Here is a 26,496-nt window from a genome sequence, read left to right as displayed (position 1 = left end):
CCGATAGAATGATAGTTTTGTCAGGTAGAATGATACTTTAAACCGATAGAATGATAGGTATTTATGGTGTATAAAATGACATTTTTATTTAATGAAATGATACTTTACCTGATAAAATGATAATCTAAGCGGATAAAAATGACAGTAACCTTATAAAAATGATAGTTTAGCTAAAGAAATTGCATATAAGCTGATAAAATGATACTTTAACTTGACAAAATGACATAAAACTGATAAAATGATAGGTTTTTCCGGATAGAATGATACTTTCAGCCGATAAAATGATACTCTGAATGATAAAATGATACTCTGAATTTCGCCAAATATCACGTAAAATGATAAAATGATAAAATGATAGGTTTATTGCATATTATGATAGTTTTGCCGGATAGAATGATACTCTGAGTTGATAAAATGTGATAAAATGATACTCTGAATTTCACCAAATATCACGTAAAATGATAAAATGATAGGTTTATTGCATAGAATGATAGTTTTGCCGGATAGAATGATACTCTGAGTTGATAAAATGATACTCTTGACTGATAAAATGATACTCTGAATTTCGCCAAATATCACGTAAAATGATAAAATGATAGTTTTGCCGGATAGAATGATACTTTCACAGCCGATAGAATGATAGTTTTATCGGGTAGAATGATACTTTCAGCCGATAGAATGATAGTTTTGTCGGGTAGAATGATACTTTCAGCCGATAGAATGATAGGTATTTTTTTGTGTATAAAATGACATTTTTGTTTAATAAAATGATACTTTAACTTATAAAATGATAATCTAAGCGGATAGAATGACAGTAACCTTATAAAAATGATAGTTTAGCTGAAGAAATTGCATATAAGCTGATAAAATGATACTTTAACGTGACAAAATGACTTAAAACTGATAAAATGATAGTTTTTCCGGATAGAATGATACTTTCAGCCGATAGAATGATAGTTTTGTCAGGTAGAATGATACTTTCAGCCGATAGAATGATAGGTATTTTTGGTGTATAAAATGACATTTTTGTTTAATAAAATGATACTTTTACCTGATAAAATGATAATCTAAGCGGATAAAATGACAGTAACCTTATAAAAATGATAGTTTAGCTAAAGAAATTGCATATAAGCTGATAAAATGATACTTTAACGTGACAAAATGACATAAAACTGATAAAATGATAGTTTTTCCGGATAGAATGATACTTTCAGCCGATAAAATGATACTCTGAATTTCGCCAAATATCACGTAAAATGATAAAATGATAGGTTTATTGCATATAATGATAGTTTTGTCGGATAGAATGATACTCTGAGTTGATAAAATGATACTCTGAATGATAAAATGATACTCTGAATTTCGCCAAATATCACGTAAAATGATAAAATGATAAAATGATAGGTTTATTGCATAGAATGATAGTTTTGCCGGATAGAATGATACTCTGAGTTGATAAAATGATACTCTTGACTGATAAAATGATACTCTGAATTTCGCCAAATATCACGTAAAATGATAGTTTTTGCCGGATAGAATGATACTTTCAGCCGATAGAATGATAGTTTTGCCGGGTAGAATGATACTTTTAGCCGATAGAATGATAGGTATTTTTGTGTATAAAATGACATTTTTGTTTAATAAAATGATACTTTTACATTATAAAATGATAATCTAAGTGTATAAAATGACAGTAACCTTATAAAAATGATAATTTAGCTGAAGAAATTGCATATAAGCTTATAAAATGATACTTTAACGTGACAAAATGACTTGAAACTGATAAAATGATAGTTTTTTCCGGATAGAATGATACTTTCAGCCGATAGAATGATAGTTTTGTCAGGTAGAATGATACTTTAAAACCGATAGAATGATAGGTATTTATGGTGTATAAAATGACATTTTTATTTAATGAAATGATACTTTTACCTGATAAAATGATAATCTAAGCGGATAAAATGACAGTAACCTTATAAAAATGATAGTTTAGCTAAAGAAATTGCATATAAGCTGATAAAATGATACTTTAACGTGACAAAATGACATAAAACTGATAAAATGATAGTTTTTCCGGATAGAATGATACTTTCAGCCGATAAAATGATACTCTGAATTTCGCCAAATATCACGTAAAATGATAAAATGATAGGTTTATTGCATATAATGATAGTTTTGTCGGATAGAATGATACTCTGAGTTGATAAAATGATACTCTGAATGATAAAATGATACTCTGAATTTCGCCAAATATCACGTAAAATGATAAAATGATAGGTTTATTGCATAGAATGATAGTTTTGCCGGATAGAATGATACTCTGAGTTGATAAAATGATACTCTTGACTGATAAAATGATACTCTGAATTTCGCCAAATATCACGTAAAATGATAGTTTTGCCGGATAGAATGATACTTTCAGCCGATAGAATGATAGTTTTGCCGGGTAGAATGATACTTTTAGCCGATAGAATGATAGGTATTTTTGTGTATAAAATGACATTTTTGTTTAATAAAATGATACTTTTACATTATAAAATGATAATCTAAGCGGATAAAATGACAGTAACCTTATAAAAATGATAATTTAGCTGAAGAAATTGCATATAAGCTTATAAAATGATACTTTAACGTGACAAAATGACTTGAAACTGATAAAATGATAGTTTTTTCCGTATAGAATGATACTTTCAGCCGATAGAATGATAGTTTTGTCAGGTAGAATGATACTTTAAACCGATAGAATGATAGGTATTTATGGTGTATAAAATGACATTTTTATTTAATGAAATGATACTTTTACCTGATAAAATGATAATCTAAGCGGATAAAATGACAGTAACCTTATAAAAATGATAGTTTAGCTAAAGAAATTGCATATAAGCTGATAAAATGATACTTTAACGTGACAAAATGACATAAAACTGATAAAATGATAGTTTTTCCGGATAGAATGATACTTTCAGCCGATAAAATGATACTCTGAATGATAAAATGATACTCTGAATTTCGCCAAATATCACGTAAAATGATAAAATGATAAAATGATAGGTTTATTGCATATTATGATAGTTTTGCCGGATAGAATGATACTCTGAGTTGATAAAATGTGATAAAATGATACTCTGAATTTCGCCAAATATCACGTAAAATGATAAAATGATAGGTTTATTGCATAGAATGATAGTTTTGCCGGATAGAATGATACTCTGAGTTGATAAAATGATACTCTTGACTGATAAAATGATACTCTGAATTTCGCCAAATATCACGTAAAATGATAAAATGACAGTTTTGCCGGATAGAATGATACTTTCAGCCGATAGAATGATAGTTTTGTCGGGTAGAATGATACTTTCAGCCGATAGAATGATAGTTTTGTCGGGTAGAATGATACTTTCAGCCGATAGAATGATAGGTATTTTTTTGTGTATAAAATGACATTTTTGTTTAATAAAATGATACTTTAACTTATAAAATGATAATCTAAGCGGATAGAATGACAGTAACCTTATAAAAATGATAGTTTAGCTGAAGAAATTGCATATAAGCTGATAAAATGGCACTTTAACGTGACAAAATGACTTAAAACTGATAAAATGATAGTTTTTCCGGATAGAATGATACTTTCAGCCGATAGAATGATAGTTTTGTCAGGTAGAATGATACTTTCAGCCGATAGAATGATAGGTATTTTTGGTGTATAAAATGACATTTTTGTTTAATAAAATGATAATCTAAGCGGATAAAATGACAGTAACCTTATAAAAATGATAGTTTAGCTAAAGAAATTGCATATAAGCTGATAAAATGATACTTTAACGTGACAAAATGACATAAAACTGATAAAATGATAGTTTTTTCCGGATAGAATGATACTTTCAGCCGATAAAATGATACTCTGAATTTCGCCAAATATCACGTAAAATGATAAAATGATAGGTTTATTGCATATAATGATAGTTTTGTCGGATAGAATGATACTCTGAGTTGATAAAATGATACTCTGAATGATAAAATGATACTCTGAATTTCGCCAAATATCACGTAAAATGATAAAATGATAGGTTTATTGCATAGAATGATAGTTTTGCCGGATAGAATGATACTCTGAGTTGATAAAATGATACTCTTGACTGATAAAATGATACTCTGAATTTCGCCAAATATCACGTAAAATGATAGTTTTGCCGGATAGAATGATACTTTCAGCCGATAGAATGATAGTTTTGCCGGGTAGAATGATACTTTTAGCCGATAGAATGATAGGTATTTTTGTGTATAAAATGACATTTTTGTTTAATAAAATGAAACTTTTACATTATAAAATGATAATCTAAGCGGATAAAATGACAGTAACCTTATATAAATGATAATTTAGCTGAAGAAATTGCATATAAGCTTATAAAATGATACTTTAACGTGACAAAATGACTTGAAACTGATAAAATGATGGTTTTTCCGTATAGAATGATACTTTCAGCCGATAGAATGATAGTTTTGTCAGGTAGAATGATACTTTAAACCGATAGAATGATAGGTATTTATGGTGTATAAAATGACATTTTTATTTAATGAAATGATACTTTTACCTGATAAAATGATAATCTAAGCGGATAAAATGACAGTAACCTTATAAAAATGATAGTTTAGCTAAAGAAATTGCATATAAGCTGATAAAATGATACTTTAACTTGACAAAATGACATAAAACTGATAAAATGATAGTTTTTCCGGATAGAATGATACTTTCAGCCGATAAAATGATACTCTGAATGATAAAATGATACTCTGAATTTCGCCAAATATCACGTAAAATGATAAAATGATAAAATGATAGGTTTATTGCATATTATGATAGTTTTGCCGGATAGAATGATACTCTGAGTTGATAAAATGTGATAAAATGATACTCTGAATTTCACCAAATATCACGTAAAATGATAAAATGATAGGTTTATTGCATAGAATGATAGTTTTGCCGGATAGAATGATACTCTGAGTTGATAAAATGATACTCTTGACTGATAAAATGATACTCTGAATTTCGCCAAATATCACGTAAAATGATAAAATGACAGTTTTGCCGGATAGAATGATACTTTCAGCCGATAGAATGATAGTTTTATCGGGTAGAATGATACTTTCAGCCGATAGAATGATAGTTTTGTCGGGTAGAATGATACTTTCAGCCGATAGAATGATAGGTATTTTTTTGTGTATAAAATGACATTTTTGTTTAATAAAATGATACTTTAACTTATAAAATGATAATCTAAGCGGATAGAATGACAGTAACCTTATAAAAATGATAGTTTAGCTGAAGAAATTGCATATAAGCTGATAAAATGATACTTTAACGTGACAAAATGACTTAAAACTGATAAAATGATAGTTTTTCCGGATAGAATGATACTTTCAGCCGATAGAATGATAGTTTTGTCAGGTAGAATGATACTTTCAGCCGATAGAATGATAGGTATTTTTGGTGTATAAAATGACATTTTTGTTTAATAAAATGATACTTTTACCAGATAAAATGATAATCTAAGCGGATAAAATGACAGTAACCTTATAAAAATGATAGTTTAGCTAAAGAAATTGCATATAAGCTGATAAAATGATACTTTAACGTGACAAAATGACATAAAACTGATAAAATGATAGTTTTTTCCGGATAGAATGATACTTTCAGCCGATAAAATGATACTCTGAATTTCGCCAAATATCACGTAAAATGATAAAATGATAGGTTTATTGCATATAATGATAGTTTTGTCGGATAGAATGATACTCTGAGTTGATAAAATGATACTCTGAATGATAAAATGATACTCTGAATTTCGCCAAATATCACGTAAAATGATAAAATGATAAAATGATAGGTTTATTGCATAGAATGATAGTTTTGCCGGATAGAATGATACTCTGAGTTGATAAAATGATACTCTTGACTGATAAAATGATACTCTGAATTTCGCCAAATATCACGTAAAATGATAGTTTTGCCGGATAGAATGATACTTTCAGCCGATAGAATGATAGTTTTGCCGGGTAGAATGATACTTTTAGCCGATAGAATGATAGGTATTTTTGTGTATAAAATGACATTTTTGTTTAATAAAATGATACTTTTACATTATAAAATGATAATCTAAGCGTATAAAATGACAGTAACCTTATAAAAATGATAATTTAGCTGAAGAAATTGCATATAAGCTTATAAAATGATACTTTAACGTGACAAAATGACTTGAAACTGATAAAATGATAGTTTTTCCGGATAGAATGATACTTTCAGCCGATAGAATGATAGTTTTGTCAGGTAGAATGATACTTTAAACCGATAGAATGATAGGTATTTATGGTGTATAAAATGACATTTTTATTTAATGAAATGATACTTTTACCTGATAAAATGATAATCTAAGCGGATAAAATGACAGTAACCTTATAAAAATGATAGTTTAGCTAAAGAAATTGCATATAAGCTGATAAAATGATACTTTAACGTGACAAAATGACATAAAACTGATAAAATGATAGTTTTTCCGGATAGAATGATACTTTCAGCCGATAAAATGATACTCTGAATGATAAAATGATACTCTGAATTTCGCCAAATATCACGTAAAATGATAAAATGATAGGTTTATTGCATATTATGATAGTTTTGCCGGATAGAATGATACTCTGAGTTGATAAAATGTGATAAAATGATACTCTGAATTTCGCCAAATATCACGTAAAATGATAAAATGATAGGTTTATTGCATAGAATGATAGTTTTGCCGGATAGAATGATACTCTGAGTTGATAAAATGATACTCTTGACTGATAAAATGATACTCTGAATTTCGCCAAATATCACGTAAAATGATAAAATGACAGTTTTGCCGGATAGAATGATACTTTCAGCCGATAGAATGATAGTTTTGTCGGGTAGAATGATACTTTCAGCCGATAGAATGATAGGTATTTTTTTGTGTATAAAATGACATTTTTGTTTAATAAAATGATACTTTAACTTATAAAATGATAATCTAAGCGGATAAAATGACAGTAACCTTATAAAAATGATAGTTTAGCTGAAGAAATTGCATATAAGCTGATAAAATGATACTTTAACGTGACAAAATGACTTAAAACTGATAAAATGATAGTTTTTCGGGATAGAATGATACTCTGAGTTGATAAAATGAACTTTTGACTGACTGATAAAATGATAAAATGATATATGTTAGGTTTATTGTATAGAATGATAGTTTTTCCGGATAGAATGATACTCTGGGTTGATAAAATGATACTTTTGACTGACTGATAAAATGATAAAATGAGCGAAATTCAGAAATTAAATGAGCGAAATTTGGATACGTAAATTTTATCATGAGCGAAATGACATATTTACCCCCGCGCTTTTTTTTATGAAGTAAATCTAAGTTTTAATCTAGACCGCGTGATTTTAAAAATGTGTGGTCCAGATTTAGTTATAGGGTTATTACGGAAATTGAGGTTATCATTATAACGCACCCCTATATATATATATATATATATATATATATGGAGTATTAAACAATTATAAGTTTCTATTTAAAATTTCATGCCATTGAAGAAAATGATCATGGGATGGATTGGATAATTATCTCACCTAATCATACAGTATATGAATACGTACAGAAGCCATGAAATGGTTGGCGGCACCAAAGAGATCAACATAAGAGAATTTGTATAGGCTGTTGTCGTAAAATCGTTTTCCATACAAAGTTGGACCAAAAGAAGCCAACCAAATAAATTTCTCCAACCTAACCAACTCCACCAAGTTGTGTAATGATATCTTGGTCTGTATCACATGTTACTTATTATGATTTGGTAGGCACGGACTGAAGCAGTATTGCAACGGATGGGCAGACGGGCCAGCCTACGTAACGCAGTGTCCAGTTCAGACCGGGCAGAGTTACACCTACTATATGAATGTGACAGAACAGAGAGGCCCATTGTGGTGGCATGCACATATATTTTGGCTAAGAGCAACTGTTTATGGTCCTATTGTCATCATGCCTAAACAAGGGACTCCATATCCTTTCCCACAGCCCAATTCTGAGTTCAATCTAATTCTAGGTTCATTTATGTTACTCAAATACAACTTCTTGAATCAATGAAATCAGCTTGATTATAGTGACAATGCTTAGAAAAAGTTGATGTTTTTGTGGGGATGCAGGGGAGTGGTGGAATGATGATGCTGAAGAGGTTGTGAAGCAAGGGAAGAAACTAGGGTTGCCTCCTAAGATGTCTGATGCTCACACAATCAATGGGAAGCCAGGACCACTCTTCCCTTGTTCTGAGAAACGTATGTGCTTCGACACATTTCTATATTTTTTGCCTCATTCTATAGGTGAAGGTGTGTGTGATCACAACTTTTGTGTTCGATTCTTGAAATGCAGATACTTATGTCATAGAATTCGAGCAAGGGAAGACGTACCTGCTGCGTATCATCAATGCTGCACTCAACGACGAGCTTTTCTTTGCCATCTCTGGGCACAGCATGACAGTGGTTGAGGTTGATGCAGTGTACACAAAGCCCTTTTCAACTGAGTCGATCTTGATTGCGCCTGGCCAGACTACGAACGTGCTTGTTCGAGCAAACCAAGCTGCAGGCAGATATTTCACGGCTGCAAGGGCTTTCATGGATGCAGGGCTTCCTATAGACAATAGGACAGCCATAGCCATACTGCAATACAAAGGTGTTCCAAACACAGTTATTCCAACCATACCTCAGTTACCTGCTTTAAATGACACTTCCTCTGCTCTCACCTACAATGCCAACCTAAAAAGCCTAAACTCTCCTCGTTTCCCTTGCAACGTGCCACTAAAGGTCGACCGTCATCTCTTCTACACGATAGGATTGGGAATCAACCCGTGCCCAACGTGTCAGAATGGGACACAACTCACAGCATCCTTAAACAACATCACTTTTGTGATGCCTCTAAGTTGCGTTGCTTCAAGCTCATTACTCATCCCTCAAGGGGGTTTTCACTACAGACTTCCCCGACCGCCCCCCAACACCCTTCAACTACACTGGTGCAACATTCACGAACCTCCAAACGACACAGAGCAAACTACCGAGGCTCAGCAAGATTGCATTCAACTCGACAGTGGAGCTACTGTTGCAAGACACTAACCTCCTCTCTGTGGAGTCCCACCCATTCCATCTCCACGGTTACAATTTCTTCGTTGTTGGAACTGGGGTTGGGAACTTCGACCCCAAGAATGACCCTGCAAAGTACAACCTAGTTGACCCTCCTGAAAGAAACACCGTTGGTGTCCCAACTGGTGGTTGGACTGCCATAAGGTTTAGAGTTGACAATCCAGGTGAGTTACATATTACTTTTTTGAACATATTTCACTTATATTAAACATTCGTCTCTCAAATACAAGAATTTTTTTTTGCGGTCATTACAAAAGGTGTCTGGTTCATGCACTGTCACTTGGAGCTTCATACTGGATGGGGCTTGAAGATGGCGTTTGTAGTCGAGGATGGACCGGATAAAGATCATGCAGTTCGTCCTCCACCTAAGGATCTTCCACATTGTTAATCATTTTGGGGAGAAACTGTTTATTGCGAATTTTTTCCTTCTTGTAAAATGCACGGGGAAAGACAATAATAAAATACAAAAAATCTTTTCCAAGGAGTTATGCCAATTTCAACATATCACTGCACAAGAAAATGAGTATTTGCAAATGATATCTGCTTAATATACTACACTTCTCAAGATATCATATTGAAAAAGTTGAAAATGGACATCATATATATCTATCAACACTCAAAATTCTTGAAGCTGTTGTATTCAACACAGTGAGTACATACATTCTTGAAAAACAGCAAAAAGATGAAATATAAAAAGAACAATAATCCCAATATAACTGTGATCAGCTTCTCATGAAACCATGAATGATGAAAAGAAATCATCAAGGCAAAATTGCACTTCAATCCCTAAGCCTAAAAATCATTCTCAAAAATCAGAAGAAAATGGCTATGAGGCACACCAACATGAACACCAGCACCACCACTCCAATCCAACAGGCACAAGCCCTCCTCCTCTTCATCTGCTTAGCACGATCGAGCTCCTTCGCCCCGCCCCTCACATCCTTAGCAGCACTCACCACATTCTGCTCAATGTTGTTCAAATTGTCAGCCTGAGCCTCAACCATCACAGCCATATCAAGAAAAACTTGATGCAGCTCAACAAGGCTCTTCTGCAAGTCCGTGACTGCCCCGTGCCTCTGCCGATTCTCCCATCAACCACAACCTCTCCATCCAATATCATCTTCTCAACCATCTCATCGCTCGGCTCCTCCCCTGTTGCACTGCAATACCTCGCCTTAACCCCCTTCTCTATGCTCCTGTACGATCCTCTCTCTCAAACACTGAAAATCAATCATCATCTCCTTCAATTTGATCCTCAATCCATGTGTTACGTCGGTCCTTGTGCGATCCACGTGGCTCCCCTGTCTGTACTCCGCGGAGATGCCCCGATTAGCCACGTTGGACTTATCGAGGGATTCCGACCGGGATTTGATGAGACTCATTCTCCACTATTGATACTTTAGTTACTTCTCTCTACCTCTCTCTTATTTTATTAATTTTATATTAAAACTCGTGTCAAACCCAAAGTGCATATTCTTTGAGAACGGATGGAGTACTTGATTGAAATGAATTAATGGAATTTGAGGTCTCTTACCATTGCATCTATAGCACTGATGGAAGAAAGTTAGTGAAATATGAGGAAGTTATGACTGGTTTCCAGTTATGTGAGAGCATCCACAATAGGGGACGTCCCGACGGACATCCCTAGGCTAGGGGGAAGGGCGTAGCGGATGTCCGCTATTGCGTTAGGCTAACGCGACAGACGTCCCCTAGACAGACGAGCTCTCATCCGCGAACAACATCCGTTAGCCGATTGCTAGCCTATCGTTGGACCTCTATTGCGCGGCGAGCGAGAGGCTAACCGATTTTTATTTTTATTTTTTAATTTTTAAATTTTTTTTATTTATACTCTTATATTTAAAACTCATTGCACTTCATTTTTTAATATTTGATAAATACTAACAATTAAAATGAATTAATCGTATTTTTCAATTTATTTGCTAGGCTAGGGCGTTGGCTAGCTTATTGCTAGCCTATTGTCCATGAGGTGTAGGAAGTCCTTGATGATATGACATGAGGAGTTTTTGGCTAGCCAATAGCTAGCCCGTTGCTAGTATCTACTTTGTTTTTAATTTGCGGCCAAATTGTCCTTTCAGCTACACGAATGCATTGTTTCTTGATTGCTACTGGAACGCATTTTTAGTTGTAAGTATGTAGGTCTCCATCGGCATGTGAATTAAAAGTTATGTAACGATAAAAGATGAGCAATGTTGTTTAAAGAAAGCACAGCCTTTCTCAACTAATGTTAATGTTAGAGGGATACAAAAGCAAAAATAGTGTTCTAGGTTTTCTCCCTGTAAAAGTACCAATTAATGTTAAGTAGAGTGAGCGGTCCCATAAAACCATCAGAGGTTACTGAGTTTTTCCAAGTAGAATATCTCAAGAATCAACAAAGAACCTGAAAATATATTTTAGAAATGGACGCGGACTAAACCCATACACAATTTCACCAAAACTGCAGTTCACCTCAATCTCAAACAAATCTGTTGTCCAAATTGTCTATCAAGACAAGGAATTTCTAAACCACCTTAATCTTTAAAATCATTAGACAAGTAACATTCAAAAATCAGACGAGGACGAGGCAAGATCACAATTAATCCTTGTTCAATTATATTAACCCTTTCAGTAAAAATTATAAAAAGCCAACGCGGCATCTGTCAATACTTTGCAGGGACAAAAGTTCCCTCCAACCTAGAAAAACAAACGAAAGCCAACACTTCATTCAAATAACCAACTGCAGAACTAAAAGAAAGCAACAGAACAAAAACATGGAATAAGAAAAAATGGGAAACATGACATTTAGGAGAATTCAAGAATTATAAGCTCAAGTAATAACATTAACATATATAAAAAGTAGACAACGAAACCTTAATATCTTTCAGTGTTCAAACACAATCATAAATGCTTAAAGAGACGGAAACCTAATTCTCAACAAAATCCCTTCCAAGCTCCACAATACCCATGAAGCTACATCTAGGTGTTGGTTGCCCTGGTGTAAATTTGTTGGCTTGCATGTGCAGAGACCATTCTGATCAACCCTCTTGCCATCAACTCTCTGATGGCCTTCCTCGCAAGGGATCCACTAATCTGTTACATGAACAAACAACTGATCAATAAGCAGAATTAATGTTGTAATCATTAATTATAACTTGAATCATTCAACAAATAACCCCATAGCATCTAGCATACAATCAAACAGCTGATCAATAAGCAGAAAGGCAATCACAAAATATACACGGTCAAATATTCAGAAGCAAATATGCTTTCTCTATTGAATTGGGGTTAAAAATTATCAATTCTGAGTAAGTCAATCTGGAGTAAGTTAAAAATTATTAAGAATAAAAGAGAAATGTGAGAGAACGTGAAATTCATATGATGGGCAGCTAGCAAGCAGGCAAGAATTTAATAAACAAATCGACAACACTAAATAGCGATATACCTATCATAAAACCCGCAAAATAGAAGGAAGAATCCTTACAACCCAACACGACATTCTAGCGACATAACATGATCTATAATGAAAAAAATTAACCGCAGATCAAACAAAAAAATGAACCAAGACAATTGCGATCTCAACTACAGTCATATCAATTGTACTAAGAAATTACCCTGAGACGATCCGATAGAACGGAAGGAGTGATGAGCTTGTACTTTGGCGCCTCAGCCAGCAGCTTATCGTACGTGCCCTTATCGAACAAAACCATGTTGTTTACCTTTTCCTTTTGCTTTCCCTTGCTCCACTTCTGCAATAATTACAATTCCCGCAGCAATTGCAACAAAATCAGATATCCGATACACAAGCACAAATATCAAACCAAAAAAAGCACTCAAACATAAAAAGACGAAGAGATTGGTTATAACCTTCTTCTTCTGCTTGCCTCCACCGGATTTCGCTGGCTTCGACGAGGGCGGGGGAGCCTTATCCTTCTTCGGCGCCTGCAAATCTCAAAAATAAAACAGAATTAGCGATCATCGAACGGAATCCAGTGCGGGTAAGGGATGAGCAGGCAGCGGCGACGTACCATGGTTGAGGTTGTTGCGCGGCGGAGGATATCTGATGAGAGGCGAGTGCGGATTTAGATTTGGAAGACGCAATTAGGGTTTTATTTGTGAACCCACTGTTCAAACGGGTTTAGGGTTAGAGATAGGCCCGTTAAAGTGCTTAATGGGCTTTCATGAGCCCACTGTTCCTACTCTATCAATTTCAATTTTAATTCTAAAGCAAACTAGTATGAAACTGAAGCCCATTACCAAATTTATTTTCAAAATTATTTTACAAGTGCTTGTTTAAGTCCATTACAAAAAAAATAAAAAAGTGTATTTGCTCATTATATAAAGTTTACAAATGTTAAAAGTTTCTCTGATTAGAGAGAATACACCAGTCTTTGCATACAATCACAGCTTCTCTTGTGACTAGAGAGTAACATTTGATTATTGGGGTTTTCTTATGAATGGACAAATAAAACCATTGTGTGATGTTGAACTTTTAATTTCACAACTTTCATCCATAGAATGATAGAATTGTCCAATTCCATTGTTTATGAATTTTTTAGGAGTTTGTGAAATAATTTCTTGATTATGACTTTTCTAGGCCTTGTAAGTGCATCATGAACTCATGAATATGCCACATTATATTTTATTGTTAGTAAGATGCTTAACCATTATTTTAAACCCAGTGTGAAAAAAGACTGAAAAAGAAAAATTGGACAGCATATATATATATGCAATGGAATCCAACTGAAAAATGCCTTAATCCACTGTGTACATCATTTTAAAAAAAATATTTATGACAAAGTGAAACATGCATCCACTACTAGTTGTGTTGGTGTAGAACGGGCAAATCTTGATCTTGTGTAATATTATGCAAATTGAACATATGCCACAAATTGCGTTCTAATTGGGCAACAACAATAAATTCGACCTTTGAGAATTAGTACTCTACTGATTAGATAACCTCAGTTGATTTGTGCATGTATCTCTTATTGCAAGCATATTACCTCATGTCACACAAGAATCTGATGATTTTCACTGAAATAATAACGAATCAAACAGTTTTAAGGGAATAATTAATATATATAGTACTCATGTTGTTTCCATATTTATTCACAGAATATAGACTTGGTAGTCAATTTATAATAGCAACTAGGTTATCTTTTACCTGTATCCTTATCTCTTCCTTATGCCTTTTCAGAAGCATATACATTCATTATCACCTACAAATGTTTCATACAGTATTTTATTAGAGGCATATTATCTTCTAAGATCTTAGGATTAAGATTTAGGACCCAAACGTGCATTAACTCCAGATTTGGAAATGTATCATTTTCTTAAGAGTGAAGTAGCTTACACTTGAGCACAATTTAGCTATATATACTTTGCTGATGGTAAATTTTACCCTTTTTTTATTACAATAACCTCAAGTTTGTGACAACCTAAGCAAATATGATTTGATACGTTACTTTGTCGACTATCATTAACTAGGAGTACTCACTATGATAAACTTTATTTTAGTAGTACATTATTTTTCGGGGAGAGATGATCACAATTGCATTTCCTCTCTCTATCTCTCAATTTCAACTTCACAGTAGTCGGTAGATCGAGTAGACCCTAGACGTGTATTTATCTTTATATTCTTATTTATTATTATAAAGACAAAAGATTGTTAGGATAGTCAACCGGAACATTAATTTGATATTTTCCTTTGGGCCAAAATGATACGAATTTGTTTTTGGATTACTTTTAAAAGGCCACAAACTAATTGAGGTTGGACATGAATTATATGTACTTTTCAATTTCCTTCACTCATCTGATGTGGGATGTGTTGTACCCAACAAACCTCCTCTTAAACCGAGACTATATCGGAAACGCAGTCAACACAAACATGGATCGTTTCAACCCTGGTCCCTGGGCCATCCAGGGCCCGATTCTAACCCGAGTCTTTCGTGGCTGACCCAAAGATTAAATTTTTTATTACTCTTACTTTGCAGTTGCAGGGTCTTGATTTAACCTTCCAATAATGCGTGGATAATTTCACCTCCACGTGTAACTCTCTCAAATGTTGATGCTTCTATGATTGTCACCCTTATATAATGAACAGATAAAATTTCATCAAACTGGATTATAAATTGTTAATTAATTCCTTGAGTAAGTAATATTGCTAGCTTAAATCTCAGTATGTATGTTAACCAGTACACAATTTCCCTATAAGTGTTTACAAATTACTCACATCTCTCTATCCCTTATAAATAAAAATCAGGATATTTTCTTTTTCCAGTCATTCTATAAAAATAGCATATTCTCATAACGTAAGTTTCACCATCCATCAATACTCTTTTAACTATTCTTATCTTATTTTCTTTTACTTTATTAATTATGGGACGGGACAGAGGAAGTATTAAAAATAGCATAGAAATTGTCATATTGTTTTAATTAAGAAAGGTAGTCTCCTAATATACTGAATTGAGTTTTACAAATGTTCCTTTTGATATTTCATTGCACGTAGGAAATGGCTAAATTCTATACTCGGAAGTACGGAGTATATATTAATATTCTAAAAATGTTATGCAATTCACCGCCCAATTTGAACTATAATTCGATAAATAATTGGAACCTAAATTTTTTGAACCAAATATGAATAAGAGTTTATAATAACTTCATATATTTCAATTCATTCATTTTTCCTTCCTAAGTAAGAAACTGCCACGTATTTCCTCTTTTTGTTCTGAAAAACTAACATTCAGACCCACAACTAATAATGGTCAACAATTGCCCTCCAAAAAGCTAGTTATCCAACTGCAATGAAGAGGTCTAGGAGAATTGGCAAGACAAAAAATATGGCTAATTTTGTAATATTGTGTTAAAAACTGGATTTATGGTTAAAGTTTTTTTTTCTATTGGAGTAGATATCTTTTAATCTGATTATATGTGTATGTTTACTACATTAACTCTATAATGATATAGTCACCAAATAATTTATACAAACAGCATAAAAAGGTTAAATATAGTAACATGCATGATTCATATTAGTGCATGTTGAAAATTAATCTGAAGTTGTAAAGTAGAAAATCTTTACTTGCAAAAACAATGTAATTTAAATTAGTACTCCATTCGTCTATGACTAAATATCTTATATTTGACCGGTCCAGATTTTAAGAAATTGTTTGACTTTATAAAACAATGGGTAGAAAAATTTAGCAATGTAGATCCTACTTTAATATAAAATTTATAATAAATATGAATCGAATGAGTTAGTGGAATGTTTGACCTACTTATCAAATATAGTAAAAGTGAAATAAGATAGTTTATAATGGTGGACGGGTAAAAAAGAAATAGTACTTTAAAATATTTAATGGATATTTGCAGCACTGCAGCAGGAGTGTACAACGATGCAATGGATATTTTGTATTTTGATAGTGTTTTTCCCGAGTTTCTATATTGCGAATTTCACATTTGGTTAAGAATTTGATTTACAAGGCAATTTTGTACATTCACCCCAAAATGAACAGTTTTTAACTTTGTAAATAGTTAAGAGAAATAAGTAGTATTTTATATCTTTTAAAATTAAAATTGAATATTTTCGTAGATGTATGCATGCACAAAAAAGACTAAGTCCATTTTAATACTCTATTATTAAGAACGTTAATTTGTATTTCTAAATATACCACTCTCACTTCAAAAAGAATTTTTTGAGTGTTTCAACAGAAATTAAGGGATGAAAATGGAAGTGTCTTAATAAAACAAAATATTAATATAATTTGTCATCAACTTAGTGATAGTAGTATCTTTTGTGTTTGAAATTATAACTATTTTTTAAAATTTTCCAACACAACTAATTGTGTTTTTATTTTTGTATTCTTAAAAAATAAATTTTTGTAGTGACACCTTGTAATCATCCATATGTACGAGTTGTGAATCGACCAGCACTCCTAATTATAAGTATTTATTAAGCGACATAATTGGATTTATTAATCAACACTTATTAATAATCTATATTTTACAAATCATGATTTGAAGTTTAGCTCAATGGCAATGGAAAAAATATTTGTGGTCGTTGTAACGTTATATGTAAATCAACTGATCAACATCACTGATCAATTTTATTTTTATCGTTGGCTTTACTTTAACTAAAAGTAAAAGTGTACTTTCGGAATGCAAATCTTAATTTAAAACATTGATTTAGGACTTGAACCATGAACGTGGCAATTTATCTGATCTCTTCACCACTCACTTTTAATGCATTTTACTAATATTTTAGTTTGGTAATTAGAATTTCAAAGCTAATATTGGATCTGTCCTAGGACGGAACTAGACTTTCAAATAAGCCGGTGCTGAAATTAAAATAATAATAATTATTATTTTTATTATTTTTATAATAAAATATTCAACTCAAATAAAATGTCTTTACAATTTTTTACGAGACTCTAGATGATAACTTTTTTCGACGTGTCGCCATTTCTTGAAACCGTCGAAGGATGTCCTCATTTTCAATTTTGTTAAAAATTTCCCTCTCAGTATATACAACTAAGATATCATTCATCCAACCGTCAATCAAGAATCAAACCTTTGATTTTCTGGAAAATACATGCTGTAATTTGTTGCCTCTGTTCGACAATCCGACTCCAAAGCTATGCTATAATTCGCTGCCTCTGTTCTGGTTTTAGAAGGAGAAGAGCCGCTATTGTAATTTTAGATTTGGGCTTCAATTAGGGCTGTATTATTTTTTTCATTATCGAATAAAATTACATACCAATAAAATATAAAGGCCCAACTTAAAGTCCAATAAAATAAAATTAGGGACCCACTTGAAAACCCAATTACACTGCGTCGTCTTCTTCAATTAGGGATAGTTCTTCTTCTTCTTCTTCTTCTTCTTCTTCTTCTTCTTCTTCTTCTTCTTCTTCTTCTTCTTCTTCTTCTTCTTCTTCTTCTTCTTCTTCTTCTTCTTCTTCTTCTTCAATTTAGGGATATTCTTCTACTCTTCTTCTACATCAAATTTCAGGCCATCCAAAGCCGGGGCGGAGATCGGGCAAAATGCGGCTGCATAGGGGGGGGGGGGGGGTCTGGCTTGGCCGCCGGTGTCTCCGTCCCTAATCTGTCCCGATCATTTAATCTATCATTGCCTGAGAACTATACGATCACATTAATATGTGGAAGCTTCCATAATACAAGAACACAAGAAATGTTATATTTTACTAGTATATTAGCTGAAATATAGAAAATATGCATTGTTATTTCTCTCTAAAGAATGATAAAATTCAATAAAAAAATGATGAAACCATTGTGAAGCGGGATTTTAGATTAAAAGTACAAAACGGGATCATATATACTACTCCCTCCCTCCCCTAAATATTATCCCACTTTGATCCGACACGAGTTTTAAGAAATGTAATGAAAATGAGTTCAAAAAGTTAGTTGAATGTGAGTCCTATTTTTATATATTAGTTTTATAATAAAATGTGGGTATGAATGAATCAGTGAAATATGAGGTCCACTATAAAAAAAATAGAGACAAATTTTGTGGGTCAGATAGAAATAGAAAAATGGGACAAACTTTCAGGACAAAGGGAGTAGTAAGATTTACAGTTATCTAAATTAAATTCAATTAAACACGATCGATCCTTCCTTGTACTATAAATTACTATAATTATTGCATGTAATCATTTGGAATGTGATTATTTGTTAATATAAATCTATATTTATAAATATATTTTGTATTTATATAGTATTAAATTATTAATATTACAGTTCACACAATCGAGCACTACATATGGAGTATAAGATAAAACAAGAGATAGACCCATCACGTACACTTCAAACGAAAGTAAAAAGGATTATAAATAAATCAAAACTGTTGGGTTGCGTTGCCGCTGATCTCACACACGTAATCGAGAAAATAAAGCACGCAAACGATATAACGTGGTTCGGTGATAAACCACCTACGTCCACGGAGAAGATGACCGGAATCTTATTGATGAACTCTTTACAATTACAATGAACTCACACTCACACTCTACCGCTCACAACCGCTCGCTATCTTGAGAATTAATCTCTCTGGGTGTGTGTGTATATGGTGTAATTCTGCTACTTCACTACTGAGCTCTATCGAGCTATTTATACAAGATGCAATCAAGAAATAAAATCCAACTAACTCTATTTCCCAAAGTTAGTTATAACCGCTACTCGGCTCAAAACCGAACTCTTCCTTCTCGGCTAGTTCCAGCTCAAAGCCGAGCTTCCTTCTTCTGCCTTCTTCTTCTCGGCTAGTTCCAGGCTAGTTCCAGCTCGGTAAGCCGAGCTTACCGAACTCCTTTCACCGAACTCCTTTCTAGCCGAACTCCTTTCTAGCCGAACTCCTTTCTAGCCGAGCTAGCTCAAAGCCGAGCTTCATTTCTTGATCTCTTCTTTGAGCTGCAGCTCGGCTCCAACACTCGATCAAATCAGTAGTTTGCACGGACACACTTTCACAAATCTCCACCTTGTCCTTGCAAAACTCCATCAATATCTAGATTCCCTTCTCAATCCTGTTCCATACTTCAACATTCCACAATTTCCACCAACTTCAAGCAATGCTTGAACTTCAAAGTTGGTAGTGACTTGGTTAACATGTCTGAGGCATTTTCTTCAGTGGGAACCTTCACCACATTGATCTTCCCACTCTGAATTTCGTCTCTGATGAAGTGCCTCCTTACATCGATATGTTTAGATCTCTCATGGAACATTTGGTGCTTGGCTAAGCATATGGCTGAATTGCTGTCACAATTAATCATTACTGCTCCCAGCTCTATCCCCAGATCTTTCATCTCAAACTTTTGTTTAAGCTCATCTTTTACAATCTGCAATTCACTCAAGCTTGATCCAGCTAGTAGAATATCATCTACATACAGTAACAGGTAGGCTATTATCAAATCTCCACTTCTCTTGACATATACACAGCTATCAAAGCTGGATCTCTCAAACTCCATCAGCTCCATTTGCTCATGGAACTTCTTGTTCCACTGCCTACTGCTCTGCTTGAGCCCGTATAGGCTTTTCTTAAGTAAGCAAACCTTCTTTTCTTCTCCAGGCCTTTCAAAACCCTTAGGCTGCATCATATAGATCGTCTCCTCTAGATCCCCATGTAAAAAAGCTGTTTTTACATCGAGTTGATGCAGCTCCCAATCAAAATGAGCTGTCAAGGCCAATAAGATCCGAATGGAGGTGTGTTTTACCACTGGAGAGAACACCTCAGTGTAGTCAATACCTTCTACTTGTGTGAATCCTCTAGCTACCAACCTTGCCTTAAAACGTATGCTTTCAACTTCCCCAACTTCAACCTTCTTCTTAAATAGCCACTTGCAACTTATGAGTTTCTGAGTCCCTGGGTCATTCACCAGAATCCAAGTCCCATTTCTCAACAAGGACTCTATTTCTTCTTCCATGGCTCTGATCCACTTCTGACTTTCTTTGCATTTTATGGCTTCTTCATAGGTTGAAGGCTCTGAGAACATGAGCACCTCTGCTATACAAAGAGCAAAGAAGCTCATATCATAATCTGAAAACCTGCTGGGCAAGCCTGCATTCCTTCTTGGATTTCTTCTGTTTCCTTGATTTGATGGATCTCCACCTCTTGTGTTTTCATCTGACTGAGAACTGGAAGCTCCACCTTCTTCTTGGTGTTCAGAGATTTCAACATCCTCATCAGCATCAGACCAAGCAGATTTCTCATCAAACTCAAACTCTTGAATGCTAGAGCTACTGTCACCACCAGGGGGTGCTTTACTTTTCTTGAATGGCATTTCTCCTTCATCGAACACTACATCTCTACTCACAATGATATTCTGACCCCCTTCATCCATATTCCATAACCTATATCCCTTCACTCCATCTTGGTATCCCAACATCACACATTTTCTTGCTCTTGGTTCCAACTTATTCTGCTTGATATGTGCATAAGCCGCACACCCAAAAATCTTCAAGCCTGAGTAGTCTCCCAAAGTTCCATACCATCTCTGATCAGGAGTCTCATTAGAAATTGATGAAGAGGGGCATTTGTTAATCAGATCAGCTGCAGTAGAAACAGCCTCTGCCCAAAATTTCTTTGGCATTCCAGAGTAGAACAACATGCATCTCACTCTTTCTAGCAACGTCCTGTTCATCCTCTCTGCCAGCCCGTTCTGTTGAGGGTTCCTTGGCACGGTCCTATGCCTTCTTATCCCTTTCATTTTACAGAAGCTATCAAACTCAGTAGATAAGAACTCCATCCCATTATCAGTTCTTAAGTACTTCAGCACTGACCCTTTCTCATTTTCATATCTAGTATGCCATTCTCTAAACCTCTCAAATGCTTGAGACTTCTCTTTGAGGATGTAAACCCATACCTTTCTTGAATAGTCATCTATAATAGATATGAAATACTTACCTCCACCTATGGATTCTGCTGGAGAAGGCCCCCATAAGTCACTGTGAGCATATACAAAGGGAGCTGTTGTAGTGTGCTTTCCACCAGAGAATGGTAGCCTTTTTGCCTTTCCAAGAATACAAGACTCACATTTGTTGAGCCTCTCTGATGTCCCCAGCCTCATTACACCCAGCCTAGCAAGCTCCTTGATGCCTTTTTCCCCCACATGCCCAAGTCTAGCATGCCACAGATCCAGGCTCTCTGACTGAGTAACATTTGCTGCATTGATCACGGTTTCACCCACCAAGTAATACAGGCTATTCTTTCTTTTGGCCTCCATGACTATTCTGGGACCCTTTGTCACCCTGAGCACTCCGTTACTGGACTCAAACCTGTAGCCCTTGGACTCCAGCAGCCCTAAAGAAATCAAGTTTCTCTTGATCTGAGGTATGAACCTCACTTCTGTGAGAGTTTTTACACTACCATCACTCACCTTCAGCTTGATTTCTCCAATCCCTCTAACATCACATGTCTGATCATTCCCCAACATTACTGATCCTGTGTGTGCTGTCAACTTTTGAAACCAGGATCTGTGGGAGCATATATGAAAGGAGCAACCCGAGTCCATGATCCAACATTCTTCAATTCTTGCCCCTGAGAGTATATTCAAGGCCTCATTGGCCTCCACTTCCTGAGCAAGATCTGCAGTATTTGAACCTGCATTGATCGCTTGTTCTTGCTTCCTTTTCCAAGCAAAACATGCCTTCTTCAAGTGACCCGGCTTTCTGCAATAGTAGCAGCTTCTAGTCTCCCTCTCTCCCTCAGCCTTATCTTTGTTTTGTTTCTTCTTGTTGAAAACTTTCTTGTTCTGACCCTTCTTCAAGAAAAGACTCTCAGCCACTGGATCATTTTGTCTAGTAGAAGTGGAATAATCATTCTTATGCGATTCCTTCATTTTCAGAGCAGAATGAATTTCTTCATATGTAACCTTGGACTCTCTTCCAAGTAACACCGCATCCTTGAAGTGTTCAAAACTCTTAGGAAGCGAATTCAGCAGCATCAAGGCTTTATCTTCATCCTTGATCATTTCATCGATATTTTTCAAATCATCTACACACTTACCAAATTCTTCAAGTTGCTCTGTAATTCCTCTCGCATCTGAGAATCTGAATGCAAGGAGCTTCTGCTTCAGGTGTAAACGATTTGTAATGGACTTGGTCATGTACAATGACTCAAGTTTTGTCCATACTCCCGCAGCTGTCTCCTCTTTGGAGACTTCCCTCAGAACCCTATCTGACAAATTCAAGATTAGGGTGCTGTAGGCTCTATACTGCATATCCTGAAGCTTTCCTTTCTCTTTTTCATCGACCTCCGCTTCTTTCTCGGCATCGACTTCATTCTTCAAGATATTCCATAGGCCCTGCTGCATCAAGATGGCCTTTATCTTCAACCTCCACAGCCCAAAGTCATTTTTCCCGGTGAACTTCTCCACCTCAAACTTAGCTGTAGACATTTCTCAAACAGACGGTGGGCAATCGCCAAGATCAGCTCAAGTACCGGAATTCTTGGACCCTAACTATCCCAGAAAGCAATCAAGAACTCCTTTGGGAAATTCCCACAGACGGCGCCACCTGTTGGGTTGCGTTGCCGCTGATCTCACACACGTAATCGAGAAAATAAAGCACGCAAACGATATAACGTGGTTCGGTGATAAACCACCTACGTCCACGGAGAAGATGACCGGAATCTTATTGATGAACTCTTTACAATTACAATGAACTCACACTCACACTCTACCGCTCACAACCGCTCGCTATCTTGAGAATTAATCTCTCTGGGTGTGTGTGTATATGGTGTAATTCTGCTACTTCACTACTGAGCTCTATCGAGCTATTTATACAAGATGCAATCAAGAAATAAAATCCAACTAACTCTATTTCCCAAAGTTAGTTATAACCGCTACTCGGCTCAAAACCGAACTCTTCCTTCTCGGCTAGTTCCAGCTCAAAGCCGAGCTTCCTTCTTCTGCCTTCTTCTTCTCGGCTAGTTCCAGGCTAGTTCCAGCTCGGTAAGCCGAGCTTACCGAACTCCTTTCACCGAACTCCTTTCTAGCCGAACTCCTTTCTAGCCGAACTCCTTTCTAGCCGAGCTAGCTCAAAGCCGAGCTTCATTTCTTGATCTCTTCTTTGAGCTGCAGCTCGGCTCCAACACTCGATCAAATCAGTAGTTTGCACGGACACACTTTCACAAAAACCACTACTACTAACTGATTAAAGTAAATTCAAAGGAAAAAGAAACAGAGTCTACACGCACATAATTTCCTCTCCCTATAAATATCCATCACTCACCTCAACCCTTTTCCTCATTACTCAAAATCTCACCAAAAATAAAAATTAAATTTATTTCATCTTTACGTTCAAAACTAGATAGACTACTCTCCCTCTGTGTATCCAGTGATACATAAGGAAAGAAATGGATTCAATCAAGTTCGAGAACGTAAAGGTGGAGAAAGCAAACGCGATTTCAAGTTATCGCAGTGTTAAGAGAATCACGACTTTGTTTCGCGTGGTGGAGCTGCTCTTATTCGCGATCGTCGTGTCTAGGTTTTCGACGGCGCTGCCTTTGAAGCTTTCCGGGGAATATTTCCGAACAATCTCCGTCGCTCTAATCAGCCCCCGATTCGTTTTCCTCCTCGGAAACGCGATCGTAGTCATCCTGTTTTTCAAATCGGGGCAGTTTTCGGCACAGGAAGGCGAGGGGATCGCCGATTTCTACGAGGAGTTCGTCGAGAAATGCCGGAAAAATGAGGAGAAGAAGGTTTTCGACGATTGCAAAGTGATTTCGACGAAGATGTGCAAGAGCAGCTCCGAGAAGTTGGCGGTGCATGGCGGCCGTAAGCTGTCGCGGAGCAAGACGGTAGACTGCCGCACCCGCCAGAAGATGGCGGCAGCAGAAGAGATGAGTAGTGAAGAGTTCCGGCGAACGGTGGAGGCGTTCATCGCTCGGCAGCAGAGGTTTTTGAGGGAAGAAGATTGAATTCTTATCTCCACCTTTTCCCTGTAAGAAGGGATCTTTTTTTTTTTTTGCCCCTTTCAATAATTTTATATAGTTAAAACTTAAAAGTAGGTAAGTACTGTTTCAGCATAAAAATACATTTGTAAATAGTATGTAGATGACTTTGGATCACAACTTCACCTTCTATAATTTGGTGAGGTTGAGTGTGTAGTATTCGATGTCTACATTGTTAATACAATCCTAAATTACTGTAAATAAAAAGTTATTAAAGGGATTAAATGAATGAGAAGTACGTATTACTACCATTTAATACCTTTTAAATGCTTCTTTCATTTAAAAAAAATAGATCTAATCAAACAAACTCCTCTGTGACCGTAATCTTGTAATTTCATGAAACTCGCGTTAGAATGCTGGGGAACTAATGTTAAAGATAAATAAATAAATAAATAAAATGTGCAATGTAGAGAATAACACCATTCCGAACTCATCTTAAATTAAGACGCAAGAAAAAGGAATAATTCCTCAGTAAGATATTATTTTCAATGTGACGGACAAAGTCACCTCATTGCATACATGCTTTAACTTCTATCATCCAACTTTAATCATAAATAACACATGCACACATATATAGAAATATAGCCGAGACACAATAAACCGATAGTCCCACGCTAGAATACATTAATTTATTTAATTGTGTTAACAAAGAAAAAACGAGTTAATTTTGGGAAGGCAGAAACCCAATATGTTCCTTGAATCTCTTTGCCAGCAGTTCTCCAATGCTACAAGAAAAGTTAAGAAAAAAAAGAAAAATAGCATATTGCCTCCACTCCATAAAATCTCAGTATGACAGTAATATGCTGATTTACAGGTTCATAAATTTCTTACATAAATTAAAAAAAAATAAAATTAAGGATAAATAATCACATTGTCCAATTGTCAAATTACAGACTAGTTTTATCTTTTTGGATTCCTACTTTCCTCGACAATTCAATACAATCTAGTATGAAAAATCCACGTATTCATCATATTATAAAATAGTGTTTATAAGAATAACGAGATGCATGCTCAGGCCATCAGCAACGTGTCTCGTTGCCATCTCTATCCCGTCTCGGCGAGACGAGACGGTGTTGCAGCCCCGCGTCTCGTCCCAGTCTCGGCGAGCGTCTCGTCCCAGCGAGACGATTGGCGCGCTAGCTCGCCACTCGCCACATGGCGCGGGCTGGCGCTAGGCGTGACACCCACTAGCCGGCGCGAGTGGGCGTTGTTATGCTGACGCAATAAATCAATTTTTTTTAAAAAAATCGATTTTAATAAAAAATATAAAATTAAAAATTAAAAAACGGTCATATGACCGTTCAACGGTTATTTTATTTATTTATTTTTTCTTTTTTATTCTATAAATACTCCTCTTTCATCCTCATTATACACACAAACACACGTCTATTCTTCTCAAATTATCTCCATTTCCTCTCCAATTTTCATCTCACCTCTCTAATTTTCATCACAAAATGTCCGGCGACCGAAACTCTGGCGGCTCCGGCGGCTTTAACATAAACGTGTTTGGCGACTGGGGGGCTTGTACAATGTCTTGGGTGGTTCCGGTTCCGGTTCGTCGACGTCGGCGGCGTACCAACCACCCCATTTTGATGTGGATGCATACGCTCGTCCCTCCGCCCCGAGGCATTCGCAGGGATTATCCCAAATTAGGGAGATTATCCGGATGAACCCAATCCAGAAGGAGGACGAGGCGGTGGAAGCTACAGGGCACGCGCATTCGACGCCGTGGAGGAAGAGGAGGAGGCGGCCAAGGAGGAGGAGGATGTAGGCCGTCATCCATACAGCTGCAAGGACACGATGGCTCTGTACAACGTCTGGGTCAGCGTCTCGTACGATCCCATCG

At 35.5% G+C, this 26,496-nt stretch overlaps 2 protein-coding genes and 2 pseudogenes across 2 annotated transcripts; 2 read left to right on the top strand and 2 right to left on the bottom strand.

The window, feature by feature from the left end:
* Positions 1 to 8,118: 8,118 nt before the first annotated feature.
* Positions 8,119 to 9,639, top strand: LOC121803948 (annotated as a pseudogene).
* A 378-nt stretch (positions 9,640 to 10,017) lies between these two features.
* Positions 10,018 to 10,587, bottom strand: LOC121794638 (annotated as a pseudogene).
* Positions 10,588 to 11,979: 1,392 nt separating this feature from the next.
* Positions 11,980 to 13,312, bottom strand: LOC121795744 (40S ribosomal protein S25-like). The gene is made up of 4 exons (XM_042194341.1): positions 13,228 to 13,312; positions 13,067 to 13,141; positions 12,814 to 12,948; positions 11,980 to 12,292 (listed from the first exon to the last, which is right to left on the bottom strand). The coding sequence occupies exons 1-4, from the start codon at positions 13,228 to 13,230 to the stop codon at positions 12,179 to 12,181; spliced, it is 327 nt and encodes a 108-aa protein (XP_042050275.1). The 5' UTR covers positions 13,231 to 13,312; the 3' UTR covers positions 11,980 to 12,178.
* A 10,741-nt stretch (positions 13,313 to 24,053) lies between these two features.
* LOC121794562 lies at positions 24,054 to 24,617 on the top strand. Its single transcript, XM_042192810.1, has one exon. The coding sequence runs from the start codon at positions 24,054 to 24,056 to the stop codon at positions 24,615 to 24,617; it is 564 nt and encodes a 187-aa protein (XP_042048744.1).
* The last annotated feature ends 1,879 nt before the right edge of the window (positions 24,618 to 26,496 follow it).

The sequence above is a fragment of the Salvia splendens genome, chromosome 1, assembly GCF_004379255.2.
Source record: "Salvia splendens isolate huo1 chromosome 1, SspV2, whole genome shotgun sequence".
In the NCBI taxonomy this organism is placed as follows: Eukaryota; Viridiplantae; Streptophyta; class Magnoliopsida; order Lamiales; family Lamiaceae; genus Salvia; species Salvia splendens.
Note: the sequence above shows the minus strand (reverse complement) of the source record. Positions and strands in the feature narration are given on the sequence as shown.